Source organism: Mercenaria mercenaria, chromosome 16 (assembly GCF_021730395.1).
Source record: "Mercenaria mercenaria strain notata chromosome 16, MADL_Memer_1, whole genome shotgun sequence".
In the NCBI taxonomy this organism is placed as follows: Eukaryota; Metazoa; Mollusca; class Bivalvia; order Venerida; family Veneridae; genus Mercenaria; species Mercenaria mercenaria.
Genome location: NC_069376.1, coordinates 36,864,411 through 36,892,332, shown reverse-complemented (window position 1 = coordinate 36,892,332; position 27,922 = coordinate 36,864,411). Strand labels below are relative to the sequence as shown.

Genomic DNA, 27,922 nt, shown 5'->3' with positions numbered 1-27,922 from the left:
AATGTTGGCCACACAATGACAAGGAAAATCTTTAATGGTGGAGAAAGACCAATGGTGCCTCTCTTGACATTATTTAAGGCAAGGGAAAGGAAGGTGCACCCGAATAGTACCTACAAATTTTCATAATCAAGACGGATAACTTCTTCACAAGAAATTATAATAATTTTTTAACCAAAGTGGGATTCCAAACCCAGAGCTTTGAGGAGCAAGTGATATTAAGTCAGAAACTTTAATAACCAGTCTGTCACACAGCCGACTTTTAATTTTAGTATTGCATTCACACACTGCTTCATACATGCATTTCCATACATTTAACAAAGGTGACAAAACATTCAGTTGTACTTCAATATGGTGTTAGAACTCTGTCACTGAATTGAACAAATGACCTATCAAGATTCCATTCTAAATTTTCTCAAGCAATCAGTAAGGCAGGTGTAGCCTGAGAAATGCATTCAGTAGAAACAATACTTCCTGAAGATCATATTCAACAAACGAGACCATATCTCTAGAATTCAAATGCATCCCTCTCCTTAAATGTTAAATACTTTTCTGTAGATCATTATTCACATTGCTGAACATCGTCAGTTATAGAAGCTCATAGCAGTCGAGATTATTTGTTGTAGACTCTGACTCAAAATACATTATATCTTACTGTACACCACAGATTTTATTGTTTATTTTGGAGTTAGTAACATTTTTCAACAGTATTTCAGTTATGTAACAGTGGGCTGTTTTCCTGAAATCTGTACCAGTACTAACCTGTTCATCGCAAGTAACTGCCAACTTCTCCACATGAATCTGAGGTGGAGGATGAATGATTTTAGACAAGATGTCTTTTATCAAATTGTCACTGAGAACATAACCTCTCCCAGGAATCAAACTCAAAACCCCTTGATCCACAACTCAGAGTTCTCCCTGCTGAGCCAAGCGGGCGGACAGTTGGTTTTACTGTATATAGCTTTCTACCATAATTAAACATCTCAGAACACAAAACAAATACTGAAATCTTACCAATTATGGACCATTAATTTTTGTACAGCTATCAATGCCTCATATCGTACATTGGGATCCTCGTGTGTCAGGTACTGCATAACCAAATGTTTAGCACCCAGTTGTTCTATAACACTGAAAATACAACAGGGTGTATCTTATATAAACATGTCCTTTTTATAACAGGCAAGAAAGATGCATTACTTGTCAGGCATAAAGTAACCCTTCCATTTGATTAACGATTACACATACTGGGCGGAACAAGGTAGGTCAATTTAAGCAGATATTGAACATTATTTCACACCTGTATATTTTTAACCAATTGGAAGCTTTTCTTTCTATAACGTGATAATACAATAGAAACCAGTATTGTACTGTGTGTCACATTTTCTTAAGTATATATAGTAACATCCGAAATCTACAATCCACAAACTCTATAATTTTTAGCTCACCTGTCACAAAGTGACAAGGTGAGCTTTTGTGATCGCGCGGCGTCCGTCGTCCGTCCGTGCGTCCGTCCGTAAACTTTTGCTTGTGACCACTCTAGAGGTCACATTTTTCATGGGATCTTTATGAAAATTGGTCAGAATGTTCACCTTGATGATATCTAGGTCAAGTTCGAAACTGGGTCACGTGCCATCAAAAACTAGGTCAGTAAGTCTAAAAATAGAAAAACCTTGTGACCTCTCTAGAGGCCATATATTTCACAAGATCTTCATGAAAATTGGTCAGAATGTTCACCTTGATGATATTTAGGTCAAGTTCGAAACTGGGTCACGTGGGGTCAAAAACTAGGTCAGTAGGTCTAAAAATAGAAAAACCTTGTGACCTCTCTAGAGGCCATATTTTTCATGAGATCTTCATGAATATTGGTCAGAATGTTCATCTTGATGATATCTAGGTCAGGTTCGAAACTGGGTCACGTGTGGTCAAAAACTAGGTCAGTAGGTCTAAAAATAGAAAAACCTTGTGACCTCTCTAGAGGCCATATTTTTCATGAGATCTTCATGAATATTGGTCAGAATGTTCACCTTGATGATATCTAGGTCAAGTTTGAAACTGGGTCACGTGGGGTCAAAAACTAGGTCATTAGGTCTAACAAGAGGACCATGATGGTCCTGAATCGCTCACCTCTTCCCACATGACCCAGTTTTGAGTATGACGTCGTTTTTTCTATTCTTTGACATAGTGACCTAGTTTTTGAGCTCATGTGACCCAGTTTTGAACTTGACCTAGATATTATCAAGATAAAATTCTGACCAATTTTCAAGAAGATCCATTGAAAAATATGGTCTCTAGAGAGGTCACAAGGTTTTTCTATTATTTGACCTATTGACCTAGTTTTCAAAGGTACGTGACCCTGTTCTGAATTTTACCTAGATATCATCAAGGTGAACATTCTCACTAATTTTCATGAAGATCTCATGAAAAATATGGCCTCTAGAGAGGTCACAAGGTTTTTCTATTTTTATACCTACTGGCCTAGTTTTTGACCGCACATGACCCAGTTTCGAAATTGACCTAGATATCATCAAGGTGAACATTCAGATCAATTTTCATGAAGATCCATTGAAAAATATGGCCTCTAGAGAGGTCAAAAGATTTTAATAATTTTAGACCTACTGACCTAGTTTTTGACTGCAGTTGACCCAGTTTCAAACTTGACCTAGATATCATCAAAATAACATTCAGACCAACTTTCATACAGATCCCATGAAAAGTATGGCCTCTAGAGAGGTCACAAGGTTTTTTTATTATTTGACCTACTGACCTCGTTTTTTAAGGCACGTGACCCAGTTTCAAATTTGACCTAGATATCATCAAGGTGAACATTCTGACCAATCTTTATGGAGATCCATTCACAAGTATGGCCTCTAGAGAGGTCACAAGGTTTTTCTATTTTTAGACCTACTGACCTAGTTTTTGACCGCACATGACCCTGTTTCGAACTTGACCTAGATATCATCAAGATGAACATTCTGACCAACTTTCATACAGATCCCATGAAAAATATGGCCTTTAGAGGGGTCACAAGGTTTTTCTATTATATGACCTACTGACCTAGTTTTTGATGGCACGTGACCCACTTTCGAAACTGACCTAGATATCATCAAGACGAACATTCAGACCAACTTTCATATAGATCCCATGAAAAATATGGTCTCTAGAGAGGTCACAAGGTTTTTCTATTATTTGACCTACTGACCTAGTTTTTGATGGCACGTGACCCACTTTCGAATCTGACCTAGATATGATCAAGGTGAACATTCTGACTAATTTTCATGAAGATCTCATGAAATATATGGCCTCTAGAGAGGTCACAAGGTTTTTCTATTTTTAGACCTACTGACCTAGTTTTTGATGGCACGTGACCCAGTTTCGAACTTGACCTAGATATCATCAAGATGAACATTCAGACCAACCTTCATACAGACCCCATGAAAAATGTGGCCTCTAGAGAGGTCACAAGGTTTTTCTATTATTTGACTTACTGACCTAGTTTTTGATGACACGTGACCCAGTTTCGAACCTGACCTAGATATCATCAATATGAACGTTCTGACCAATTTTCATGAAGATCTTGTGAAATATATGGCCTCTAGAGAGGTCACAAGGTTTTTCTATTTTTAGACCTACTGACCTAGTTTTTGACCGCACGTGACCCAGTTTCGAACTTGACCTAGATATCATCAAGGTGAACATTCTGACCAATTTTCATGAAGATCTTGTGAAATATATGGCCTCTAGAGAGGTCACAAGGTTTTTCTATTTTTAGACCTACTGACCTAGTTTTTGAAGGCACGTGACCCAGTTTCGAACTTGACCTAGATATCATCAAGATGAACATTCTGACCAACTTTCATAAAGATCCCATGAAAAATGTGACCTCTAGAGTGGTCACAAGCAAAAGTTTACGCACGCACGCACGGACGGACGAACGGACGGACGCACGGACGACGGACGCCGGACGCTGCGTGATCACAAAAGCTCACCTTGTCACTATGTGACAGGTGAGCTAAAAATAGAAAAACCTTGTGACCTCTCTAGAGGCCATATTTCTCAATGGATCTTCATGAAAATTGGTCAGAATGTTCAGCTTGATGATATCTAGGTCAAGTTCGAAACGGGGTCACGTGGGGGTAAAAACTAGGTCAGTAGATCTAAAAATAGAAAAACCTTGTGACCTCTCTAGAGGCCATATTTTTCATGAGATCTTCATGAATATTGGTCAGAATGTTCACCTTGATGATATCTAGGTCAAGTTCGATACTGGGTCATGTGGGATCAAAAACTAGGTCAGTAGGTCTAAAAATAGAAAAACCTTGTGACCTCTCTAGAGGCCATATTTCTCAATGGATCTTCATGAAAATTGGTCAGAATGTTCACCTTGATGATATCTAAGTCAAGTTTGAAACTGGGTCACGTGCGGTCAAAAACTAGGTCAGTAGGTCTAAAAATAGAAAAACCTTCTGACCTCTCTAGAGGCCATATTTTTCAATGGATCTTCATGAAAATTGGTCAGAATGTTAACCTTGATGATATCTAGATCAAGTTCGAAACTGGGTCACGTGGGGTTAAAAACTAGGTCAGTAGATCTAAAAATAGAAAAACCTTGTGACCTCTCTAGAGGCCATATTTTTCATGAGATCTTCATGAATATTGGTCAGAAGGTTCATCTTGATGATATCTAGGTCAGGTTTGAAACTGGGTCACGTGGGGTTAAAAACTAGGTCAGTAGGTCTAAAAATAGAAAAACCTTGTGACCTCTCTAGAGGCCATATTTCTCTATGGATCTTCATGAAAATTGGTGAGACTGTTCAGCTTGATGATATCTAGGTCAGGTTCGTAACTGGGTCATGTGCCGTCAAAAACTAGGCTAGTAGGTCGAAAAATAGAAAAACCTTGTGACCTCTCTAGAGGCCATATTTTTCACGAGATCTTCATGAAAATTGGTGAGAATGTTCACCTTGATGATATCTAGGTCAAGTTTAAAAGTGGGTCACGTGCCTTCAAAAACTAGGTCATTAGGTCAAATAATAGAAAAACCTTGTGACCTCTCTAGAGGCCATATTTTTCAATGGATCTTCATGAAAATTGGTCAGAATTTTTTATCTTGATGATATCTATGTCACATGTGCTGAAAAACTAGGTCACTTTGTCAAATAATAGAAATAACGACGTCATACTCAGTTCAACACTGGGTCATGTGGGGATAGGTGAGCGATTCAGGACCATCATGGTCCTCTTGTTTCATATTGGACTCCAGTCCCAAAAATCAATATCTTTTTCATATTGCACAGGACAACTCTTCCGATTCCTTATAAGGCAGTTTGGAATTACTTCCCATGTATAAAGCGACAGCAGTAAAATTTTTTGAAAAAAAAAAAAAAAAAAAAGCGATAACTTTCTTATATTTGACAAAACATGTTAGTGTAAGCACTCAATTTCTTAGAACGTTTCCTATCCAATTATCATGGTTCGGTTCAAAATTTTACGAAAAGTTGTTTTCGAAAATGTTTGCAACGAGAGTAGATCTAAATGTATAGGATCTATGTGTTATCAGAGAAGAACGTATTTTAAATTAATGTGTGTTGTTGTTTGCGAGTTAAAATGTATGCAGTTTTGTTTTATACATCTATCTTTTTATGGTGTGAAATAAAGAGGTAATTTAACAGTGTTGAGTACAATACTGAATTCAATTGGACTCATACACAGCAGTAATAACCCATATTTGGACTCGGCATTCGCCTCGTTCAAATATGGATTATTACTGCTGTGTACTCGTCCAATAGAATTCAGTATTGTACTCAACACTGTTAAATAACCTAATAGTACTTTACTCTTTATAAAGAAGAAATTAAATAATTAATTTCATAATTTGAAACTTTTCCAACATTTTAAAAGTACTTTTCTTGGACCAAAATGCAAGTGCCTTATTTTTACCCTACAATAATATTTGATTATTTAATCCTGTCCTGTATGGAAATTTTATCTGGATAAGTAGGCACTTGAGAAAAAATATACAGGATGAGCTACTGGTAACTGATGAGTTCAATATGTTTTTCAGATGAGTACGAGTCTAAACACATTCCCTATTGTAGAGGAGTGTTAATGCTTTTATTCTAAGCTAACTTTTCTCAGAAAAAAAAAAGAAAAGCAACAGATGAGCAAGACTTCACCTATAAAACGTATACAGAAACATCGAATCTTGTGTTTATTTATGTTGAATTTCATGCAGATACTTCTATCTTTTTATTGTTAGTTAACATGGAGATTCCAACTGAAGTTTTTGCATCATCCATTATGGTATATATCATATCGAATACGGCAATGTATGTACAAAAGTAAACAGCTGACTGAAAGCGAAAAACAGATACAGAACAACAAACTGCTACCAGCATCAACTTCCATTAATTTCCGAGAGTGTAAGTATGTAATAAAGTTTATATCCGGTTGCAACCAGTTGTCTATATGGGTACTTCAGAAGAATCATAGATCACTAAAGATTTTTAAAGGATAGTGGTGCAGTGTCTGAAGTATCCCTGGTTCTTTTACAGACCAGGTTGAAACACCTGCACACAGAACTCTAACCTAAAAGAATATCAATAATTCGAATTTGAAGATCCAGTGTAAGAAACCTGCAACCACTGATTTTGTTCTCCAGTGTCTTACCATATGACCACTGCATCGACTCTTCTCCAAAAAGAAAAGTACCGGTAACAGCTCAACAATATTTATATTTACAAAGACTTACTTCTTCCCTCTGGGATAGTAGCGAACATATTCTCCTATGTCATGGGCTGCTACAGATAAAATTAATGGGTCCCTGCTCCCTTCTAACAACCGTACTAATATTCTGAAAGATAAAGTTGAAAATGTAAATTCCTGGGTCCTTGCTTTTGCTAAATGCCTTACTACAGATCTTGAGCTAAAATTTTATCCATACCCTGTCTAAAGTTTTGTTTGGAAAGGTAATAATGGTATTAAATAATACTCATTGCATCCTGTTAAATACGACTCACTGTGCCTTTTATTTTCAATCCGGGACATATCATGTTGCTAATATTATATGGAATTTAAAGTAATTGTCTTAAATCATAAAATGCTAAAAACTTCAGTGCTAAAAGGGAGTTAATTTTATAAATATTTATGACACAGTTATAGAGTTTTGTTTATTAATTATGTCTGAAACCAAACTGTTTCAGACAGACGGACTCACAAATGTACAGATGGACAGTACCATTACTTTAAGCATGACATTAGGGACGTAAAAAAATAAATGAGCCGTGCCATGAGAAAACCAACATAGTGCCTTTGCGACCAGCATGGAACCAGACCAGCCTGTGCATCCGTGCAGTCTGGTCAGGATCCATGCCGTTCGCTTTCAAAGCCTATATCACTTAGAGAAACCGTTAGCAAACAGCATGGATCCTGACCAGACTGCGCGGATGCGCAGGCTGGTCTGGATCCATGCTGGTCGCAAAGCCACTATGTTGGTTTTCTCATGGCGCGGCTCAAATTTTAAATATACATACTTAAGTAGTTCATAATTCTTCTCATTTAGTCGTATTGCGTTTTCTCTCCAGAATCTGTCACTTTTATGCACAGGGCTCCATTCTAACCTGCCTGACTTTATCTCTGTTACATATTCATCAAACGAGCTACAAATAGAACAAGAAATGACTCAATACTGTCTGTCAACCTAATACATGTATTTTCATATGGCATACAAAACAATATTACCGCAACAAGTTTGGATCATTTAAAATTAATGAACTTCTGGTATTTTTTCTGCTAGTTTTGATAATTGCCAATATTACTGTCTTAATATACACCAAGATCTGTCAGATTACATCCATTCGACTCACAAATATCAATAATTACAACTGAAGGAATCATAACCACATTATTTCTGACTTCAGTGCTCAAATGTGATAACACTATAATTAACTGGTGTGAATTTCATATCCATCTCCATTTATGATTCTTGGCATTGCTACAACAGCACGCACAAAACAAGTTCCAACAACTTACAAAACAACTTAAACTAGAGATGCTTTTGAGAAAAGCGCATGTCTCCCACAACTACCTAACCATCTAAATAGTAAGTCAGTCTTTATATACTGTTTACTTAATCCACATGTGCATGCGCTTTCTTGACACCAAAAGGACTAGTAGTATAGGCGCCGGTTTGGGGGTAAAACTGCGCATTTGGCTAGTTATCGAACTTGGCCAAGCACTTATTGGCAGACACATTTTGTTGAAGTTTGGTGAAGATCAGATGAGAAATGTTCGACTTAGAGTGCGGACAAGCTTTGTGACAGACACACACACAGACTGGAGTAAATCAATATGTCTCCCTGTGTGGTGGGAGACATAAACAGAACTCACACTACAATTTACAATCCTACCTAAGATCCTGTACAGACTCCTGTAGTTTCTCCTGTAAGAACTGCAAGTCCTCCACAATATCTGGATCATCAAACTTTCTGGCTTCCAACAGTTCAAGCTGCTTGAGAACTTTACACTGAACCATAGACAGAGCATTCTCCTGTACAATATCTCTCTCCTCCGGCTTCTCTAACAAATTCTGAAATTTGTAATAACCTGTTTTTTGTACGGACTGCAAGAATGCATAAGTCAACCTTACCTACTTGATTTTCACATACGGCTTCTCTAACAAATTCTGAAATATATAAATTAATGTAGTATCTACAGACTACCAGTGATAAGTAATAGATGCAGTCCCACTGCAGATCCTTCTATGGAGGTATATACAGCTGCTGCACCTCAATTCCCACAAAATCTGTTGACCCCAAAGGCAGACATTCCAAAAGTCACGCTGTTAAATTGACTATGATCGTTTACATACTTCACGTCTTCATATCTGATACATGAATTTTACTGGACATTGTGAGAATTGTAAAGCAAAGCAAAGCAAGAATGCTTGCCCCACTGTTTCATAACTGAAATACTGCTGAAGAACCACATTTAACCCCCCCCCCCCACCCCCACCCCACCCCACCAAAAGAAAAAAGAACACTAAGTCTTGCCATTGTAACAACCTGTGTAAGTGAAAGTATAATGTCATTTCTGACACATGGACCTTCAAAAGTATGCAACATGTCATCTATCATACGGTTTAGTAATCTACATTTGTGTATGACTTACATGAATTTAATTTACACCTTCATACACTTTAAGCACCCTAATGTATTTCAAACTACCAACTCATAATTCATTTCTTAACTGGATTTCCTTCTAAAGCTTCTCCTATAAATTCTGAAATTTACAACCAAGTTCCATTAACTACAGTGCCCTGTAGCTCATGTTCTCAATGCAGTTTCATTAAATCGTGAGAAAGATTAAATCCATGAATGACTTAAAGTCAGGTATTGCAAAGTTCGTAAAGTTGCCAGGAAAAAATCTTTTATGCGGTAGAAAAGGCGAAGGACACTTGGCACTTGCCCTCAGGGCACTCGAACCGTTACATTCACTTACCTGAATCATTTTTTTTTGTAGCCTAAATGTCATATATAACTAGAGGTGCTTTTGAGAAAAGCGCACGTCTCCCACGACTGCCTAATCATCTGAATAGTAAGTCTGTTTTTATGTACTGTTTGCAGCCTATTGGTATCTGTTTGAGTTGGAATTGGAGAAACTGGTCTACATCTGTATATCGGTAATTATGTTCAAGGGCCATAATTCCGAAGTACCTGGGATGATTTGGCTCATTATTGAACTTGGCTGAGGAGTTATGGTCAAACACATTTTGTTCAAGTTTGGTGAAGATCGGATGAGAACTGTTCGACTTAGATTGCAGACAAGATTTGTGACAGACACACAGAAAGGAGTAAATCAGTATGTCTCCCACACCACTGTGTGGTGGGAGACATAAACATACTGCCAAACCTATATTAAGCAGCCAGCCTAGGGAGCCTCACAACTCGGTTGTTTAAGGCAGATGACTGCTTAAGACAAGTTGAAATTCGAAATAAAGTCAATTCTGGAAATAGGCTGATAACTGCTTCAGAGAAGTGGCTGCTTAATACAGGTGGCTTCTTAGGCAGGTTCAACTTCTAAAAAAAAATCTATGAAAATATAGTTGAAATCAATTGGTAATTATTGCTAAATGCAAAAGAACAAATCCATTTTCAAGACAATTAAGTAGGAAATAACATTCTAATCGCTACACACACACCCATCCACCTTCTAAAATACTCTTTCATGACAATACAAAGAGAAACAGCCGCAAAAGTCCTTCAAGCTATAAATCAATGGCAGCTGGAGGACAGATCTGAGAGTTTGAACAACTTACTCTGAATGTTGCCAGAATAATTCTAGAGACTTTTTCTTTCACTGTATCACTTAAAATGTCTGACAAAATTGGGATAATGTTGTGCTGTCTGAAATAAGATAAAGAGTCAATATATTACACAATGAGATAAGCAATTTCAAGAAGTAATGTCAAGTTTGTCTGTTGAGTTTTCTTTCACGTATACAGTTCAGCGCTAGTATTCATTAACGATTGAAGTCTGAAATTTAGACTTTGACTTTACAACGTGAAATAGTCAAATTTACCACTTCTTTTTTCATAGAGAATCTACACCACTAAAAGTTTAAAAACAAATCTAAATCTATGGAAGGTACTTTCATGCAAAGTTTCATCATAACCTGTGCTCATTTAACAATAACAGAGCAAAATGAAGATTGTCTAATTCTAAATTTCAGACTTCATACCGATAAATACCGCCCTGATAATAAGCTGACTGCAGCTTTAAATGGTGGGGGAATATCCTAGTTGCCTATCAGAGTATAATTTCAGGTTTAAGTGGTTATGTACAGTTGATTTACCAAATCTATAACAGGCTTTTTAAGAATTGTGGCTTTATTTTTTAAGATCTTTTAAGAAATCCAAAGATGGTCTGATTAGATTAATTTTAGATATAATCTAACAAAAAATCAATGTGCAACTTTCTTCATCATGTGCAGCAAATACAAGTTACCTGCAAACAAACCCATTGCTATTCAGGGATGAATGGCAATTTACTTAGTCACTGAATATTATTGTAGGGATAACGCATGTTTTTTCATGTTATAACGTCTGCAGAATCCCGAGGGATTAGTTGGTGCCCGAGCCCGTAGGGCGAGGGTACCAACGTATTCCGAGGGATTCTGCAGATGTTATAACACGAAATGAACATGCGCTAACGCTATTCTAGCATAAAACGCGGAAAAAATACTAATAAATGAATACATCCTACCTCAACGTCATTAAATTTCCATGAAATGTCTGAGCTGTTTTTTACGTTGACTACATTTTGTTTTGAATTATCTGTTTTGGGGCCGTATGACGTTTACGCTTTGCCACAGAACTCGCATATATAAAAAGGTGTTATAACAGCACGTGAGCACGAGAATCTCTCTGTTAACACACGTTTTCTCTCCTGTTACAAAACCCCCGAAATGTGACAATAACAGCAGTTTTATGCTAGAATGCATAATACAGTAACAAAAATAACGTAAGTAAAGGCAACCAATATTTTTTTACTCACTTGTTCATTCTTTCTAATAAATTTGGATTGAAAGTGAGACACCACAGACAGAAGATGAGTTGATACTGAATCTGGAAACCCATCTTACTGGAGTCTAGCACTGTAATAATCCTGAAATAGAGAAGAAATGAGCTGATCATAAAGAAAGGCCAACTGACATCGAATTTAAAAATGATCTTAACCTTTAGCCTGCTTAATTTCTAAAATGGACTGGTCCATCTTCAATTTGGTCAGTACCATTTATTATTTGAAGGGGTGTTCACTGAAAATTTACTGACTGAATAGCGAACAGTGCAGACCATGATCAGCCTGCACAGCTGTGCAGGCTGATCTTGGTCTGCATGGTCGCAAAGGCAAAACCACTTGCTGCCAGCAGGGTAAAGGTTAACTTTTGAGTGATCCATATTTTGCAAATAATTCCCATTTGCAAAAATCGTAAATATCTTCACTTCACAACATTAACCATTTACACAGTATTACTGAAATTTTACACTAAATAAAATCTCAAAATGTTCTGAAGCCGGACTGGGATATCATGCAGACAAAATTCTGACAAATAGAGAAAGTTAGCGTTCAATACGTAGGAAATTCAACTAACAGAAAGTTTGGTAAATGTATTAATTGTATTTCTACTTATATCTTGAATTAAACCTTTATTTTTGTTTAGCCATTGATAAAAAATTTCCAGCAATGAAAGTAGGACTGTTGAAAAAGAAAACACTAACGGACTGTTGCAATATGTCTAAGTTTTAACCAGTTTATATATCTGGCATAATACAATATCAAAAGAGCTTACGTGGCTACACCATCCACCTGTACAAACATGTATCTGTATGTATCAACTCTCAACATCATCTGTAGACACCTCGCAGCAGTCTGTAGGTACTCATTACCCTAGTGTGTAAAAATGAAACATCTGTTACTGTAAAATCATCATTTGGTAAACCTCACCCCTTCCTGCCCATATCAGCCTAAACCTGATAACACTGATATCAAAAGGCAGCAGCCTATTATTCTCTATTAATCAGTCAAAATATGGAAAGTTTGAACATATTTTAGCCTACCATCAATGAATGGTCAGAACTGGCATTTTACAAATTTCAAAACTTTTTTTCTTGAAATGCTAATTATAAAATAAGAAATTATCATTCAATTCTGGCTTAAGACTGTCTGCTCAAATATTAATAATACATATAAGGCATCAAATAGATTATTGTACTACTTACTGGCAATTTGAGTTGATCTTTCAGCCAGTTGAGGTAAAATTTGAGATCATTGGTTTCCATTAGGTCCTTGCTCCAACATGCAATCTTAGCGATGATTCGACTCGTCTGTAAGTTGCGAAATAAGAAAATTATACAACATCATCATTTGAAAACATATACATTTATGACTTTAATATGAGTAAATGTTAGGAAAGTCTTTTTTGTACTGTTGGGTTTAAGAACAACACAATCATTGGTCATATGACCACTTTTGCAGTTTCTGATAGTGGAGAAAGTCTCCAGGTGCTCTTTCCTGCAATATATTGGGCACTAGTGGTCACCTGAGTGTTCTATCTTCCATAAGCTAGCTGGATGGTTTCCTCACATGAAAGAATTCTACATCACAAGATAGGTTACAAACCCATACCATTCTGTGAGGGGCAAGTGATTTGAAGTCTGTGACCTTAACCAAACTGTATGGAGGTCCACGCAAAATTACATATCATTTAAAAGGAGAGGCATTTAAATTTGAATATAAGTAAATGTTGGGGATGTATGTACATGGTGTTGTATTATCTGGCTCTTAAATATCAAACTAATACTATTTAGGTCATAAAATTAATGACAATTTTCCAGCTTTAACACTGGAGGAAGACCCCAGGTGTCTGTGGACATTTTTTTCAGACACAGGCTGCCCCAGCACAGATCCATCCATTCCTGCAAACCAGCATCCCAAGTTGTGTTTCCAGGGACAAAATACCAGGTATTCAAAGTCAGTGTATTTAAACATTTGGCCTATTTTATGTTTTAAAAATCATGAAATATAGGAAAATGACTCAAAAACCCTTAATGCCCTTACAATGTTTATGTAGACCTAAAACTTTTGCAGAAACAAAATTTTTTTGACATAATTAATTAATACCTGGTTGACAATGAATCTATCATTCCTGTCCAGAAGGTGAAGAAATGGTGTCCATACAGATTCTTTGTTCTTTCTTGAATACATCTTTAATATTTCCACTCTTGTTTTGTCTTCCTAGATGACAGAAATTGAAAATTTCAAAGTTGGCCACAAGCTAAAATTAACATCTGAAAATACCTCCGCTAAAAATATTCTGACTGAATACCGTTCTTTATTTATCTTGATTTATTCTAGGTTGTCTGAGAAATAAGTCTTACAACTTACAGCCCCCCTCTCAATGCTAACTGTTAAACACAAGCCATACAACTTAAAAGTAATCCCTCTCACCGTTGATAGTGAAATACGTTCTAAAACTAATAGTTATCTGTCTCATCATTTTGTTCTTGCTTGTACCCATCACTACATGAGAAGCAAGTTTCTCTTTTAATGCTGAATGCCAAAAATGGTAGTGCTCTATTGGTACCATTTTTCATGTCTTTGGTAAAATACAGCCAGGGATTGAACCCAAGACCTCTCACACTCAAAGTAGATTCTCTATACTACTAGACTACTAAGGTGCCATCGTTTTTAGTAGTTCTGACATCGTTCAGCAAACTATGATTTTTATGTCATGGCAGTAAGTTTATCTAGCCAGTCCTGGGTAGGGTACCAGTAACGGCAAGTTCCCTACAAGTAACTGACAACTCCACTTCACAGTGGCAGAGAAACAACATCAGTCATTATTGTGTTCTGTCAAATCATCACCATCTCTCCATTCATAAATTCTGCTCTGTCTGCACAGCTAATCAAGTTTTTTCCACTACTAGTTTCTGCCATTTTTCTTGCCTACCTAGCAAGGAAAGTACACATTTATCCCAGCACACACCTGGGATAGATATTCCCATCTTTTCCAAGAGAAAAAGCCTTGTCTAAAATAATGTGCACTTAGTTCACGTCACAGAGTTCTGGCGCTATTATGACATAAATTATATAAATAATCCCAGGAAATACCCAGATCTATCTAACACCACAATCTATATTGAATGCGATAGACAAGAAAAATGATCTTACATGTCTGCCTGTGGGAGTCAGCCGTTTTTCCAACCCTAGGGACAGCTTGGATAAAAAACCTTGCTCGGTTTTTCATTCCACACTGTCCCTCGGGCAGGGAAAAATCGGTCTTACACAGGCAGGCATGTAAGATCCTTATAGTCACCTCAGTGCAAAAGGCTGGTAAGTGCTTTTGTGTGTCAGTGCAGTTATCCACCTTTTGTGCTGAAGTGAAGAATTCTCCTGGTAAACACACACAACATACTGTTGTAAATTAGATACTTTGGATTACCAATATTCTATACAGGTTATGACTCTTTACCTGTAGTATGTCATCCAACATTGTTAGAATGTACTGTAGTGTTTGGTCCTTTGCTATGTGACTCATCAAATTAAAGAATGTCTTGGCAAACTGCAAGAAACAAAATTATCTTCAAATACAGTAAAACAATGATTAGCCGAGGCTGAAAAGGGATGAGGAAACTGCTAAAGTTATCAATCGTTCTGAGCAATCCATACAGAATACACAAGGAACAAAAGCTGTCGGTAAGACAGCCAATGCTTGACTATTCGAATTATTGTCCCAGAAGCAGGAAAATGTTACCCTAAATGTTAAAATATCTATAGAGTTTCAATCCAGTATCTGCATTAGTTTGGAGATAGTAACTTGCATGCAAAACTTTTTCCACAAGTTTTATGTTCAAAAGGGGACATAATTTGACCAAAATGCATGTCAGAGTTATGGGACTTGATGCTAACAACTAGTTTTATAACCCCTAAGACACATGTGAAGTTTCAATTCAATATCTGCATTAGTTTTGGAGATAGTAACTTGCATGTAAAACTTTAGCCAGGATTTTCTAAGTCCAAAAGGGGATATAATTTGCTCAAAATACATGTCAGAGTTATGGAACTTGACCCAGTGAGGTTGGTAATTGACCTAGAAAAAGAAACAAGGAGCTGCGTTCAATAAACGCTTGATGCCCCCGGTGGCATCCTTGTCGATACAAAGCAACCTAAGTCCAAAACGAGGTCAAGGTCAAACTGAGGTCAGTTGATGTTTGAAGATGGGGAATGGTCACAGGTTACATCTGTATTAGTATCAATTCATTCTTGTAAGCGGTATTAATGCTAGACGAAACGATCCCATTTGGTTAACCAAGAGGTGGCCCATATAAAGCAACTTAAGTCCAAAATGAGGTCAAGGTCAAACTGAGGTCAGGTGATGTCTGAAGATGAGGAATGGTCACAGGTTACATCTGCATTAGTATCAAGTCATTAAAGTAAGGGGTATTGATGCTAGACGAAACGGTCCCATTAGGTTAACGTCGTACGGACGGACGTTCCTACATATGGATACTTATGTGGCTACTCTTTTGTTCTCTCTATTGTTCTTTTAGCCATGTAAGAGAAAAATAGCCACATAAAAGCCTTACGGAATGAATGACATCAAAGAAAAAGTACAGTTACCTGTTGTTCCTACAGCCACCTAAGTATGCAAATGTGAGCTCGGAGGAACGAACGAATGGACAGGACAGGACAATCACTATATGCCTCCCGCATCAGTAGATGCCGGGGGCATAAAAATAGGTTTCAAAGCTATATGCCTTTAAATGATAGCTGTATGTACTTGCATGCAAAACTTTAACCAAGGAGTGACGCCAACGCCGACGCCAGGGTGAGTAGAATAGCTAGACTATTCTTTGAATAGTCGAGCTAAAAAGGGAGAGGATCACGTTTTGTCGAATGCTGACTTACATGTATTAAAGTAATACATTTGAATACAATGCCACAGTTGCCGCACACAGTAGGTAATGTAAACTTCCCTATAAATCTTTGATCAGATGCTATTGCAACTTCTATTGTTCAGAATGAACAGCTTATCAACTGAAACTTTCCATGAATATTATTATAAATATTGTTAAACTTCAAAAGGAGTAAACTCTTGTATAAAGTATTGAGAAGTTGTAATTTCAATACATGGATGTGTATGTGTATTACATTGTAAGTATCTTTATATTACAATAAGTATCTAATAAATGTAACAGAACTGTTTTCTACAAGCAAATCTATATGTTACTTCCTTATACACAATATCTTTGTTAATTTATCAGGATATCTTGCAAAATTCATGTCACTTGAACAGCACCCACATTTTATCAATTTTTGTGCGAGAAAAATTTTAACCTAAAAATTGTGAAAGTGCTGCTTTAAGATAGAGGTATGACAAGTACAGGTGAAACATGCATGGCTTAATTTTGTGAAAATTGTAATATTCAGCATTCTACATCTCAGCTGCCTGTTTAAAATAAAAATTGAAATTCTGCATACACCAGTATATGAGCCGCGCCATGAGAAAACCAACATAGTGGCTTTGCGACCAGCATGGATCCAGACCAGCCTGCGCATCTGGGCAGTCTGGTCAGGATCCATGCTGTTCGCTAACGGTTTCTCTAATTGCAATAGGCTTTGAAAGCGAACAGCATGGATCCTGACCAGACTGCACGGATGCATGCTGGTTGCAAAGCCACTATGTTGGTTTTCTCATGGCGCGGCTCATATGTGTAAGTATGAAATCACAACCTCTCAAGTGGTATGGACGTACCTGCATCTTGCCCTGTACGTCTTGCAGCAACCCATGTCTCTGTTCTGCATTTGCATTGTCAAATCTTGAGATGAACTGGAAATCTTCATTCGAGATCATCTGGCCCCTACATCACACAAGGAAGGATGAAGTACAAACATATAAAAAGAAATATTTTCTCTCAGAAATATATATAAAACTGCAACATATAATGGTTAGATCTACAACATTGTAGCCATTATCATCATTTACCTGTCACCTATGTTTACTTGTGAATTTTTTTCTTGTTTTGTCGTTCGAAAGCTCATTTATAGTTGCTACTGGTAACCCATACATGTATCGGCAAATCCTCCACAGCAGTTTTAGTGGGAGGGTAGTGCAAGATACTGAAGATGCCCAAATTTCATAAGTTTCCCTGGTTTGTGTAAAGCACCCATACACTGGAATCTTATCCCAATGTCTGTAATAGTGGAGCCTCAGACTCGCCACCATGGCTTTCACAGTCAAACATACGACTACAGATTCCTCTCTCTTCTTTTCCTGTAAAAATTTATTTTGAAAGTTTTCGTTTGACCAGATCAGCCAATGAAAAGAGACATGACAAAACTTACTGTAGGTACGACTGCCAGTTAACTCTGTTAGCCCGCACATCATTGGCTCTCTGCTGTAACAGGGATGTTGCTACTTGTGCTCCTAAAATGTAAGAGAAAAATGTTCTTTATTTTAAAACAGACAGAAATTTTTACTTCACACCAAGATATCTCCAAATTCTATTGATCTAAATCCAACTTCTCATACATAGATACATGTAGATCTGTCGCTTGAAAGCATTCAAGGAAGGTGGCTTGACAGATCCAGGATATGCATTAAGACCCGGATGCTAGGTGATTTATAAATTTGAAGACCTAACTGTCTGTCTGTTGGAAAATTTTACTATATTGACAAAGAAATTAAAACCCAAGTCTATTTTCTTTTCCTAATGTTACTGCCCATCCTAGACTAGCCACTAGACTGATAATAATATATTTCTACATTTTTCCTTTTTTTGACGAATTTAATTTTATATAGAAAAAAGCCAGTCTATTTTAGAGATTTTCACAGAGGAATGATGTTGAAATTACCATGATATTATTATATTATGATATTGGACATAGAATATAGACTGGCTCAGTTCACTACATTTAATCATAAATATGTAAAAAAAGATATATCACAGTCTAGGAGCTAGTCTATGCCCATCCTTGTTTAATCAGTCTTTTTGATCACTACCCTTGTAAAGTTGTAAGACTCTTGAACATTGATATCCTTACAGACTACAGCAGCCAAGGGCAGTGTATGAAAGTATCTGAATAATTACACTTATATTATATTCATTAACGCAAAGGGAAAAGACAATCATATCCATTTTTAGAAATCACAGCCCAGACCTTGACTCACTGCTGTACAGAAACTGTAGTTGCACTTTGACCTTTCAAATGTCAAGGTCATTAGATCACCCAGCATTCTAGTGAAGAAATATTTACAGATAACTGCACATGTAGTCTACAATCAAGTTCAAGTGGAACACAGTCTGCTATACAGGAGTGGTTTTTAAGATCTACTGTATGGTAGTGCTTTCTGAAATCACCTCGTAAACTTGATGTTTTATTTTCCAGCATTTGTGCCGTCAACCTCGCGGTTTGATGTAGTACTGGAGTTGGCACTGAGAATCGCCGGGAATGCACATCGTAAGTATGTATGCCAGACTCCTGTGGAGTAGCAATTACCTCCCCTGCTATACAGTATGAAGACGCCCTCCGTAACCTTTCAACGTCAACAGTCAGTTGTTCAAAAATGTAATCAGAAAATCCCTTTTCAACCATGACAGAAATTCAAACTTTTTTCTATTTGAATCCACTAAAATTCTTTCAATAAACACATGTTTTTATATTCATTTGATTTGTTTATTTCACATTTTATTTTCTGATCCCTACAAATAAAATGAGTGCTCTTTAAATTCTATCCAGCAAGAGAGAACTAAATCTTAATTATTTTAACATAACATGTTTATACGTGATTTTCACACTATCAATTCACCAAAACATGTAATTTTATCATTTATTTTTGATTTCCTTCTAGTAATGACCTTGAATATTCATCAACCTATATTTGAAAAACTCACCAAATTCGCCTGGGGGGTAAATCACATATATACAACATAACCTCAAAATAAGTTCGAAGTTAACATTTAATATCATCTAAATTTTCATCATTAATTTTATATATTAACAACAACAGTTTTGCAGGCAGGTAATTATTTTCTTGTACCATTCTTTTTTATGACTAGTAATCATGTTTACAATACTGTATGATAAAACATGACAGGCATGTCACATGTCAATAATTATTCAAACTGCTAATTTATGTATTTTGTAGTTGGTCATCTTTTTTAATGTATTTTAAAAATAAAAATCTTTTCAGTGCTATTGGATATGCAATGGTCTTAATAAAATGCAGCTTAAAGATAGTAAGTCTCATCAGGCCCCATGTTCACAAAACATTTTTCAGTCTCGGCTGAGTTTGAGTTTGAAATTTTCATTTTTCTAAAACTTAAGGTAACTTACATATGAGACTCACCATCAATACTAAATAGCCATTTGAAAATAGTTATTAACTTAAAATTTAGCTTTAAACATGCTGTTTAGACATAAATGACAAATAAAGTTTCATTATCAAACTCAGCTGTGACTGAAAATGTTTTGTGAACATGTGGCTTGACTCTTGAGCAACTTCTTGCACATTTAGTTAAATATGTTGGATGTGTAATATAGCCACCAACCATATTCAACCATGCTATAAAGTTTGATGGCCATAGTTTCAAGAGTTGTGAAGTTCTATATCTAAAACCGTTTTACTCTCAAGGTCACATGTGATTATGAGTCATGACCTTTGACACACTGACCCCTTAAGCAAAAGCAGTCATTACTGATAGTTGGGCAGTTATAAGCAAAAGCATTCTCCAATTATTGCTCAGAAACAGTTGTTTTTTCATTGGAGGGTTTTTACCTTTTTTGGAGAACATATCTTGTTTAGATCAGACTGGGATTTTTTCATTCAAGAACACGAGTGCCAGACTGTCACAAAATGTCACAAAATACACCTGTCATCAAACTTGGCCTAATTCAAGGGCCATCATCCAAGAGCAAGTTTGGTGAAGATCGGATGAAAACTGTTCGACTTAAGAGAGCTGACAAGGCTAAATTCGCAGTTTTCTTTAGTAATTCAAAGGCCATAATCTAAGAGCGCCTGGGGTGATTTGGCTGGTTATCGAACTTGGCCAAGATATTATGCCTACAAACATTGTCAGCAAGTTTGGTGAAGATCGGATGAAAACTGTTCGACTTAGAGAGCTGACAAGTCTAAATTTGCAGTTTTCGAGTCATTCAAGGGCTATAATCCAGGAGTGCCTATAGTTATTTGGTTAGTTATCGAACTTGGCCGAGATATTATGCCCACAAAGTTTAACATTGTCAGCAAGTTTGGTGAAGATGGGATGAAAACTGTTTGACTTAGTGAGCGGACAAGGCTAAATTCGCAGTTTTTGAGTACTTCAAGGGCCATAATCCAAGAGTGCCTGGAGTGATTTGGCTGATTATCGATCTTAACCGAGATATTATGCCCACAATCATTGTCTGCAAGTTTGGTGAAGACCGGATGAAAACTGTTCGACTTGCTTTGGACGCCAACCGCCTGCCGCCACGAGTGTTCACATAATACGCCCCGCTCTTTCAGAGACAGGCGTATAAAAGCATGAAAAGTAAATAAGGATTAGTTGCAAAAATATGAGGATGCACTCTCATCACTGTAAAATTTGTTTTAACAATAGCTCGTAGAACACAAAATGCCCCCCTTGATACATTCAGAAATTTCACAAGAAACAGAAATTATTTGCTCACTGTAAACAAAAGCTCTACTGTTCCTGGACCTTGACCTTTGACCTCAAATTCAACAGGGGTCATCTGCTGGTCATAATCAACCTCCCTATTAAGTTACGTGATCCAAGGCCTAAGCGTTCTCAAGTTATCATCTGGAAAGGGTTTAACTGTTCTGGGTCAATGTGACCTTGACCTTTGGCCTACTAACCTCAAAATCTATAGGGGTCATCTTCTGGTCATGACAAACCTCATTTGTGCCGTCAACCTCGCGGTTTGATGTAGTACTGGAGTTGGCACTGAGAATCGCCGGGAATGCACATCGTAAGTATGTATGCCAGACTCCTGTGGAGTAGCAATTACCTCCCCTGCTATACAGTATGAAGACGCCCTCCGTAACCTTTCAACGTCAACAGTCAGTTGTTCAAAAATGTAATCAGAAAATCCCTTTTCAACCATGACAGAAATTCAAACTTTTTTCTATTTGAATCCACTAAAATTCTTTCAATAAACACATGTTTTTATATTCATTTGATTTGTTTATTTCACATTTTATTTTCTGATCCCTACAAATAAAATGAGTGCTCTTTAAATTCTATCCAGCAAGAGAGAACTAAATCTTAATTATTTTAACATAACATGTTTATACGTGATTTTCACACTATCAATTCACCAAAACATGTAATTTTATCATTTATTTTTGATTTCCTTCTAGTAATGACCTTGAATATTCATCAACCTATATTTGAAAAACTCACCAAATTCGCCTGGAGGGTAAATAACATATATACAACATAACCTCAAAATAAGTTCGAAGTTAACATTTAATATCATCTAAATTTTCATCATTAATTTTATATATTAACAACAACAGTTTTGCAGGCAGGTAATTATTTTCTTGTACCATTCTTTTTTATGACTAGTAATCATGTTTACAATACTGTATGATAAAACATGACAGGCATGTCACATGTCAATAATTATTCAAACTGCTAATTTATGTATTTTGTAGTTGGTCATCTTTTTTAATGTATTTTAAAAATAAAAATCTTTTCAGTGCTATTGGATATGCAATGGTCTTAATAAAATGCAGCTTAAAGATAGTAAGTCTCATCAGGCCCCATGTTCACAAAACATTTTTCAGTCTCGGCTGAGTTTGAGTTTGAAATTTTCATTTTCTAAAACTTAAGGTAACTTACATATGAGACTCACCATCAATACTAAATAGCCATTTGAAAATAGTTATTAACTTAAAATTTAGCTTTAAACATGCTGTTTAGACATAAATGACAAATAAAGTTTCATTATCAAACTCAGCTGTGACTGAAAATGTTTTGTGAACATGTGGCTTGACTCTTGAGCAACTTCTTGCACATTTAGTTAAATATGTTGGATGTGTAATATAGCCACCAACCATATTCAACCATGCTATAAAGTTTGATGGCCATAGTTTCAAGAGTTGTGAAGTTCTATATCTAAAACCGTTTTACTCTCAAGGTCACATGTGATTATGAGTCATGACCTTTGACACACTGACCCCTTAAGCAAAAGCAGTCATTACTGATAGTTGGGCAGTTATAAGCAAAAGCATTCTCCAATTATTGCTCAGAAACAGTTGTTTTTTCATTGGATTTTTTTTACCTTTTTTGGAGAACATATCTTGTTCAGATCAGACTGGGATTTTTTTGTTCAAGAACACGAGTGCCAGACTGTCACAAAATGTCACAAAATACACCTGTCATCAAACTTGGCCTAATTCAAGGGCCATCATCCAAGAGCAAGTTTGGTGAAGATCGGATGAAAACTGTTCGACTTAAGAGAGCTGACAAGGCTAAATTCGCAGTTTTCTTTAGTAATTCAAAGGCCATAATCTAAGAGCGCCTGGGGTGATTTGGCTGGTTATCGAACTTGGCCAAGATATTATGCCTACAAACATTGTCAGCAAGTTTGGTGAAGATCGGATGAAAACTGTTCGACTTAGAGAGCTGACAAGTCTAAATTTGCAGTTTTCGAGTCATTCAAGGGCTATAATCCAGGAGTGCCTATAGTTATTTGGTTAGTTATCGAACTTGGCCGAGATATTATGCCCACAAAGTTTAACATTGTCAGCAAGTTTGGTGAAGATGGGATGAAAACTGTTTGACTTAGTGAGCGGACAAGGCTAAATTCGCAGTTTTTGAGTAATTCAAGGGCCATAATCCAAGAGTGCCTGGAGTGATTTGGCTGATTATCGATCTTAACCGAGATATTATGCCCACAATCATTGTCTGCAAGTTTGGTGAAGACCGGATGAAAACTGTTCGACTTGCTTTGGACGCCAACCGCCTGCCGCCACGAGTGTTCACATAATACGCCCCGCTCTTTCAGAGACAGGCGTATAAAAGCATGAAAAGTAAATAAGGATTAGTTGCAAAAATATGAGGATGCACTCTCATCACTGTAAAATTTGTTTTAACAATAGCTCGTAGAACACAAAATGCCCCCCTTGATACATTCAGAAATTTCACAAGAAACAGAAATTATTTGCTCACTGTAAACAAAAGTTCTACTGTTCCTGACCTTGACCTTGACCTTTGACCTCAAATTCAACAGGGGTCATCTGCTGGTCATAATCAACCTCCCTATTAAGTTTCGTGATCCAAGGCCTAAGCGTTCTCAAGTTATCATCTGGAAAGGGTTTAACTGTTCTGGGTCAATGTGACCTTGACCTTTGGCCTACTAACCTCAAAATCTATAGGGGTCATCTTCTGGTCATGACAAACCTCCCTATGAAGTTTCATGATCCTAGGCCCAAGCGTTCTCAAGTAATCGTCCGGAAATGGTTTAACTGTTCAACTGTAACCTTGACCTTTGTCAACTGACCTCAAAATCAATAGGGGTCATCTGCTGGTCATGATTAACCTCTCTATCAACTTTCATGATCCTTGGCCCAACAATTCTTCAGTTATCGTCCGGAAACCGTTTAACTGTTCCTGGCCAATGTGACCTTGAACTTTGATTTAATGACCTCAAATTCAATAGGGGTCATCTGCTGGTCATGACCAACCTCCCCATCAATTTTCCTGATCCTAGGCCCAAGCGTTCTTGAGTTATCGTCCAGAAACCGTTTTACTGTTCCTGGTCACTGTGACCTTGACCTTTGACCTACTGATCTCAAACTCAGTAGGGCTCATCTGCTGGTGATGACCAACCTCCTTATCAACTTTCATGATCCTATGCCGAAGCATTCTTGAGTTATCATCCGGTTTAACTGTTTAGGGTCACTGTGACCTTGACCTTTGACATACTGATCTCAAAATCGAAGTATTTTTTTTTCATTTTCATAATTTTATTCTTTAATTCATTTTAAATTCTTTATAATAACAATAAAAATTAATTCATGTACCGCATATTTTGGCTTCTAAGACGCACCCAGACATCGGACATGCAATCTGGGGTTTCTTTTTCTTTCAATTCTCTTGTAGTACACGCTTATAAGATGCTCCCCACAATTTGAACTGGAAATATGACTCCTAATAATGCGTCTAATAAGTGAAAATATACGGTAGTCTATGTGGAACCGGAATCATGGTACCATAGATTTATTATTCACTAATGTCTCAGACATGCACACATTATTAACAAGAGGGTCATGATGACCCTATATCACTCACATTCTGACCAAGTTTCATAAAGACAGGGTCATAACTTCAACTTCAACCACATACTCTCCAACGCCTCTGTGGGCATCGACTAGAGAGGGTTAAAAACTGCACATGGCAGAGTGAGAAAAGCATCTTTAATGTGTGTGTTGTTAAAATGACTTATGCCAAACATATATATATATACACTGTACAGTCTATTCTTCACCTATGCAAAAAGTCCATGGAGCAACTGGACGGAAGACGAACACGTCCAGGCTTGGCGCAGATACAATAGCAGTGGGTAGAGCATTCCAAACTGGTATGGTGCGTGGGAAAAATGAATATTGTTATACATTCACACGGCAGTGAGGCTGCAAGAACTTGTGATCATTACTTTGTCTAGTGGTTCGAATAATTGCTTTAGTAGGTAAATATGAAGCAGGCACTGCAGTAAGTCCATGGACCACACGGTATAGAAGGATGATGTCAAAGCGTCACATACATGTAATAAATGTTGCTTCTACAGCGTCAATGTCAAGCTTTTCCTTTGATTTAAGTGGTGACCTAGTTTTCTGACCCCACATGACCCAGTTTCAAATTTGGCCTAGGAATCATCAAGATAAACATTCTTTAATACCAAGTTTCATGAAGATAGGGTCATAAATATGGCCTCTAGAGTGTTAACAAGTTTTTCCTTTGATTGGTGGCCTAGTTTTTGAGCCCACATGACCCAGTTTCGAATTTGGCCTAGGAATCATCAAGATAAACATTCTTACCAAGTTTCATGAAGATAGGGTCATGAATATGGCCTCTAGAGTGTTAACAAGCTTTTCCTTTGATCTGTTCGGGTGACCTAGTTTTTGACCCCACATGACACAGTTTTGAACTTGTCTTAGGAATCATCAAGATAAACATTCTGACCAAGTTTCATGAAGATAGGGTCATAAATGTGACCTCAATAATGTTAACAAGCTTTTCCTTTGATTTTAGCAGGTGACCTAGTTTTTGACCCCACATGACGCAGTTTCGAACTTGGCATAGGAATCATCAAGATTAACATTAAGACCAGATTTCATGAAGATAGGATCATAAATGTGGCCTCTAGGGTGTTAACAAACTTTTCCTTTGATTTGACCTGGTGACCTCATGACCCATTTTCGAACTTGACATAGGAATTATCAAGATAAACATTCTGACAAAGTTTCATGAAGGCAGGGTCATAAATGTGGCCTCTACAGTGCTAACAAGCTTTTCGTTTGATTTGAACAGATTACCTCGTTTTTGACCCCATTTGACCCAGTTCTGAACTTAGCATAGCAATTTAGGATAATAAATGTGGCCTCTAGGGTGTTAACAAGATTTTTCTTTGATTTGACCTGGTGATCTCATGACTTCGTTCTGATGGTGGGGAAAAGCCAAAAGTTACATGGTGCTAGGTCTGGAGAGTACGGAGGATGTGGTATAGTTTTAATATCTAGCCCAGCTAGTGTGGTCTTGGTAACGAAAGACGTATGGGGTGTTGTGCTGTCATGGTGAAGATAGAATTTGCCGACAAGCTCCACCATCAAGAACGAATTGAGAGGCTCGCGTTTCCACGACGTCGAAGACCTGCCAGTGGTTGTTCGAGAGTGTATTCAGGAGAATACCAACAGAAAACTTCAACAGCTTCTTTAAATCTTGGGTTCACAGACACGAGAAGTGTGTGAAGTACTCTAGGGAATATTTTGAGAAAATTTGGTATGTGTATTGTGTCTGACATTACGACATAGACTTTCTGCAATTCTCTACATGTTGCTATGGTAATAATAATAAGCATGTTTTTTTTAATTTTGTGAATTTGCTTCTGATAATGAGTAAAAGGTATATGTAGCTATGTATGTTTAAAGAATTGTGTAAAAATGTTTAAAGAAAAAACTGTTACGGCACTTGTCACCAAATTTTCCGAACACCCCTCATACATTCGAAAACAAGTTTTTGAATGATTATTTTGAATACAATGGATACCGACTGCTTGATAATCAAACCATCAAGTTTGTGGTACATATGTAATGCACACTCTCTAACCACAAGACGCCAAGGCAAAGACATTATCATCTCCTTCTATTTGTTTCCCCATTATTAATTTTGGCAAACTTTCATTTATCGGCTGAAAATGCAGTTATCGAGACAATTAAAAATATGCTTTGGTATGTATTCACACAAATTTTATTTACAGAAAGTATTGATATCTTTTAGTAAATAACAGGTAAAATTATATTGTCTATATTTACTCATTGAGAAATCGACTACCAGACGGCTAGAAAATCCGCTGTCCACTAACCGGACAGCTAGAACGAAGGCTAGACATTTCCAAGTTTGTATACAATGTACTTCATTCTACTTTCTAGGTGGAGTCTCCGACCTGACAGATATTTGTTTGCATGGCAGACAGTTAAATTGACTGGATGGGAGGTCTTTAATGTATGTTAAAGGACCAAATACTACCCTGAGGGAAAATTGTTGTTCTGTACTTGTTCTCACAGGCCTACTTAGGAATACAGCTGTGCAAATTTCTAGTGGGAGGGGTAAAAAGTGTTACACATTTCTTACTTTTGGACAAAATTCTCGCAAAACGAAATACTGATTTGTTTATATACCTTTCTCGATGTCATCTATATTGCTAATGACGCTTCCAATAGTTTCCAAACCCGACATATTCACCGTAAATGTATAGAAATCAAATTATTCAAGATTTTTGACAGCGGAAGTAACCGGAAGTTGTTGATTATCATGTGATTGTTCAACGGAAATAACAAAGATAATCCGAATGAAATTTAGCGACGGTGCTGTGCACATTTTTAATGTCGTCAGAATTGTCTTGACAAATTAATAGTAATTCTGCACGTTTGCTAAACCAGAAGTAATGGCATAACGTCATTCATCTGGAAACAAAGAATAAAGCATAGATTTGGCGTCCGGAAATAAAAATCATATTATGAACTTACGGCAAACCAGCGAGTCGGTTTATTACAACGGCAACGTTACCGCACTGGCATAGCTTTATCAGATTAATTAAGTGGTTCCAACGTTGTTTGAGCGGTGAATTTTAAGCAGAACAGATGG

At 37.0% G+C, this 27,922-nt stretch overlaps 1 protein-coding gene across 1 annotated transcript in view; it reads right to left on the bottom strand.

Moving 5' to 3' along the window:
- The window catches only part of LOC123540245 (V-type proton ATPase subunit H-like), a 31,144-nt gene extending 3,530 nt beyond the window's left edge, over positions 1-27,614 (bottom strand). The window contains exons 1-13 of the mRNA XM_053526744.1: positions 27,457-27,614; positions 17,898-17,979; positions 17,308-17,413; positions 15,025-15,114; positions 13,674-13,787; positions 12,773-12,877; positions 12,343-12,440; positions 11,547-11,657; positions 10,310-10,397; positions 8,403-8,581; positions 7,527-7,652; positions 6,746-6,847; positions 1,012-1,125 (exon numbers count right to left, since the gene is read on the bottom strand). Coding sequence (XP_053382719.1) covers positions 1,012-1,125; positions 6,746-6,847; positions 7,527-7,652; positions 8,403-8,581; positions 10,310-10,397; positions 11,547-11,657; positions 12,343-12,440; positions 12,773-12,877; positions 13,674-13,787; positions 15,025-15,114; positions 17,308-17,413; positions 17,898-17,979; positions 27,457-27,514 — 1,373 coding nt within the window. The 5' untranslated portion in view covers positions 27,515-27,614. The remainder of the gene's footprint in view (positions 1-1,011; positions 1,126-6,745; positions 6,848-7,526; positions 7,653-8,402; positions 8,582-10,309; positions 10,398-11,546; positions 11,658-12,342; positions 12,441-12,772; positions 12,878-13,673; positions 13,788-15,024; positions 15,115-17,307; positions 17,414-17,897; positions 17,980-27,456) is intronic.
- Between the last annotated feature and the right edge of the window lie 308 nt (positions 27,615-27,922).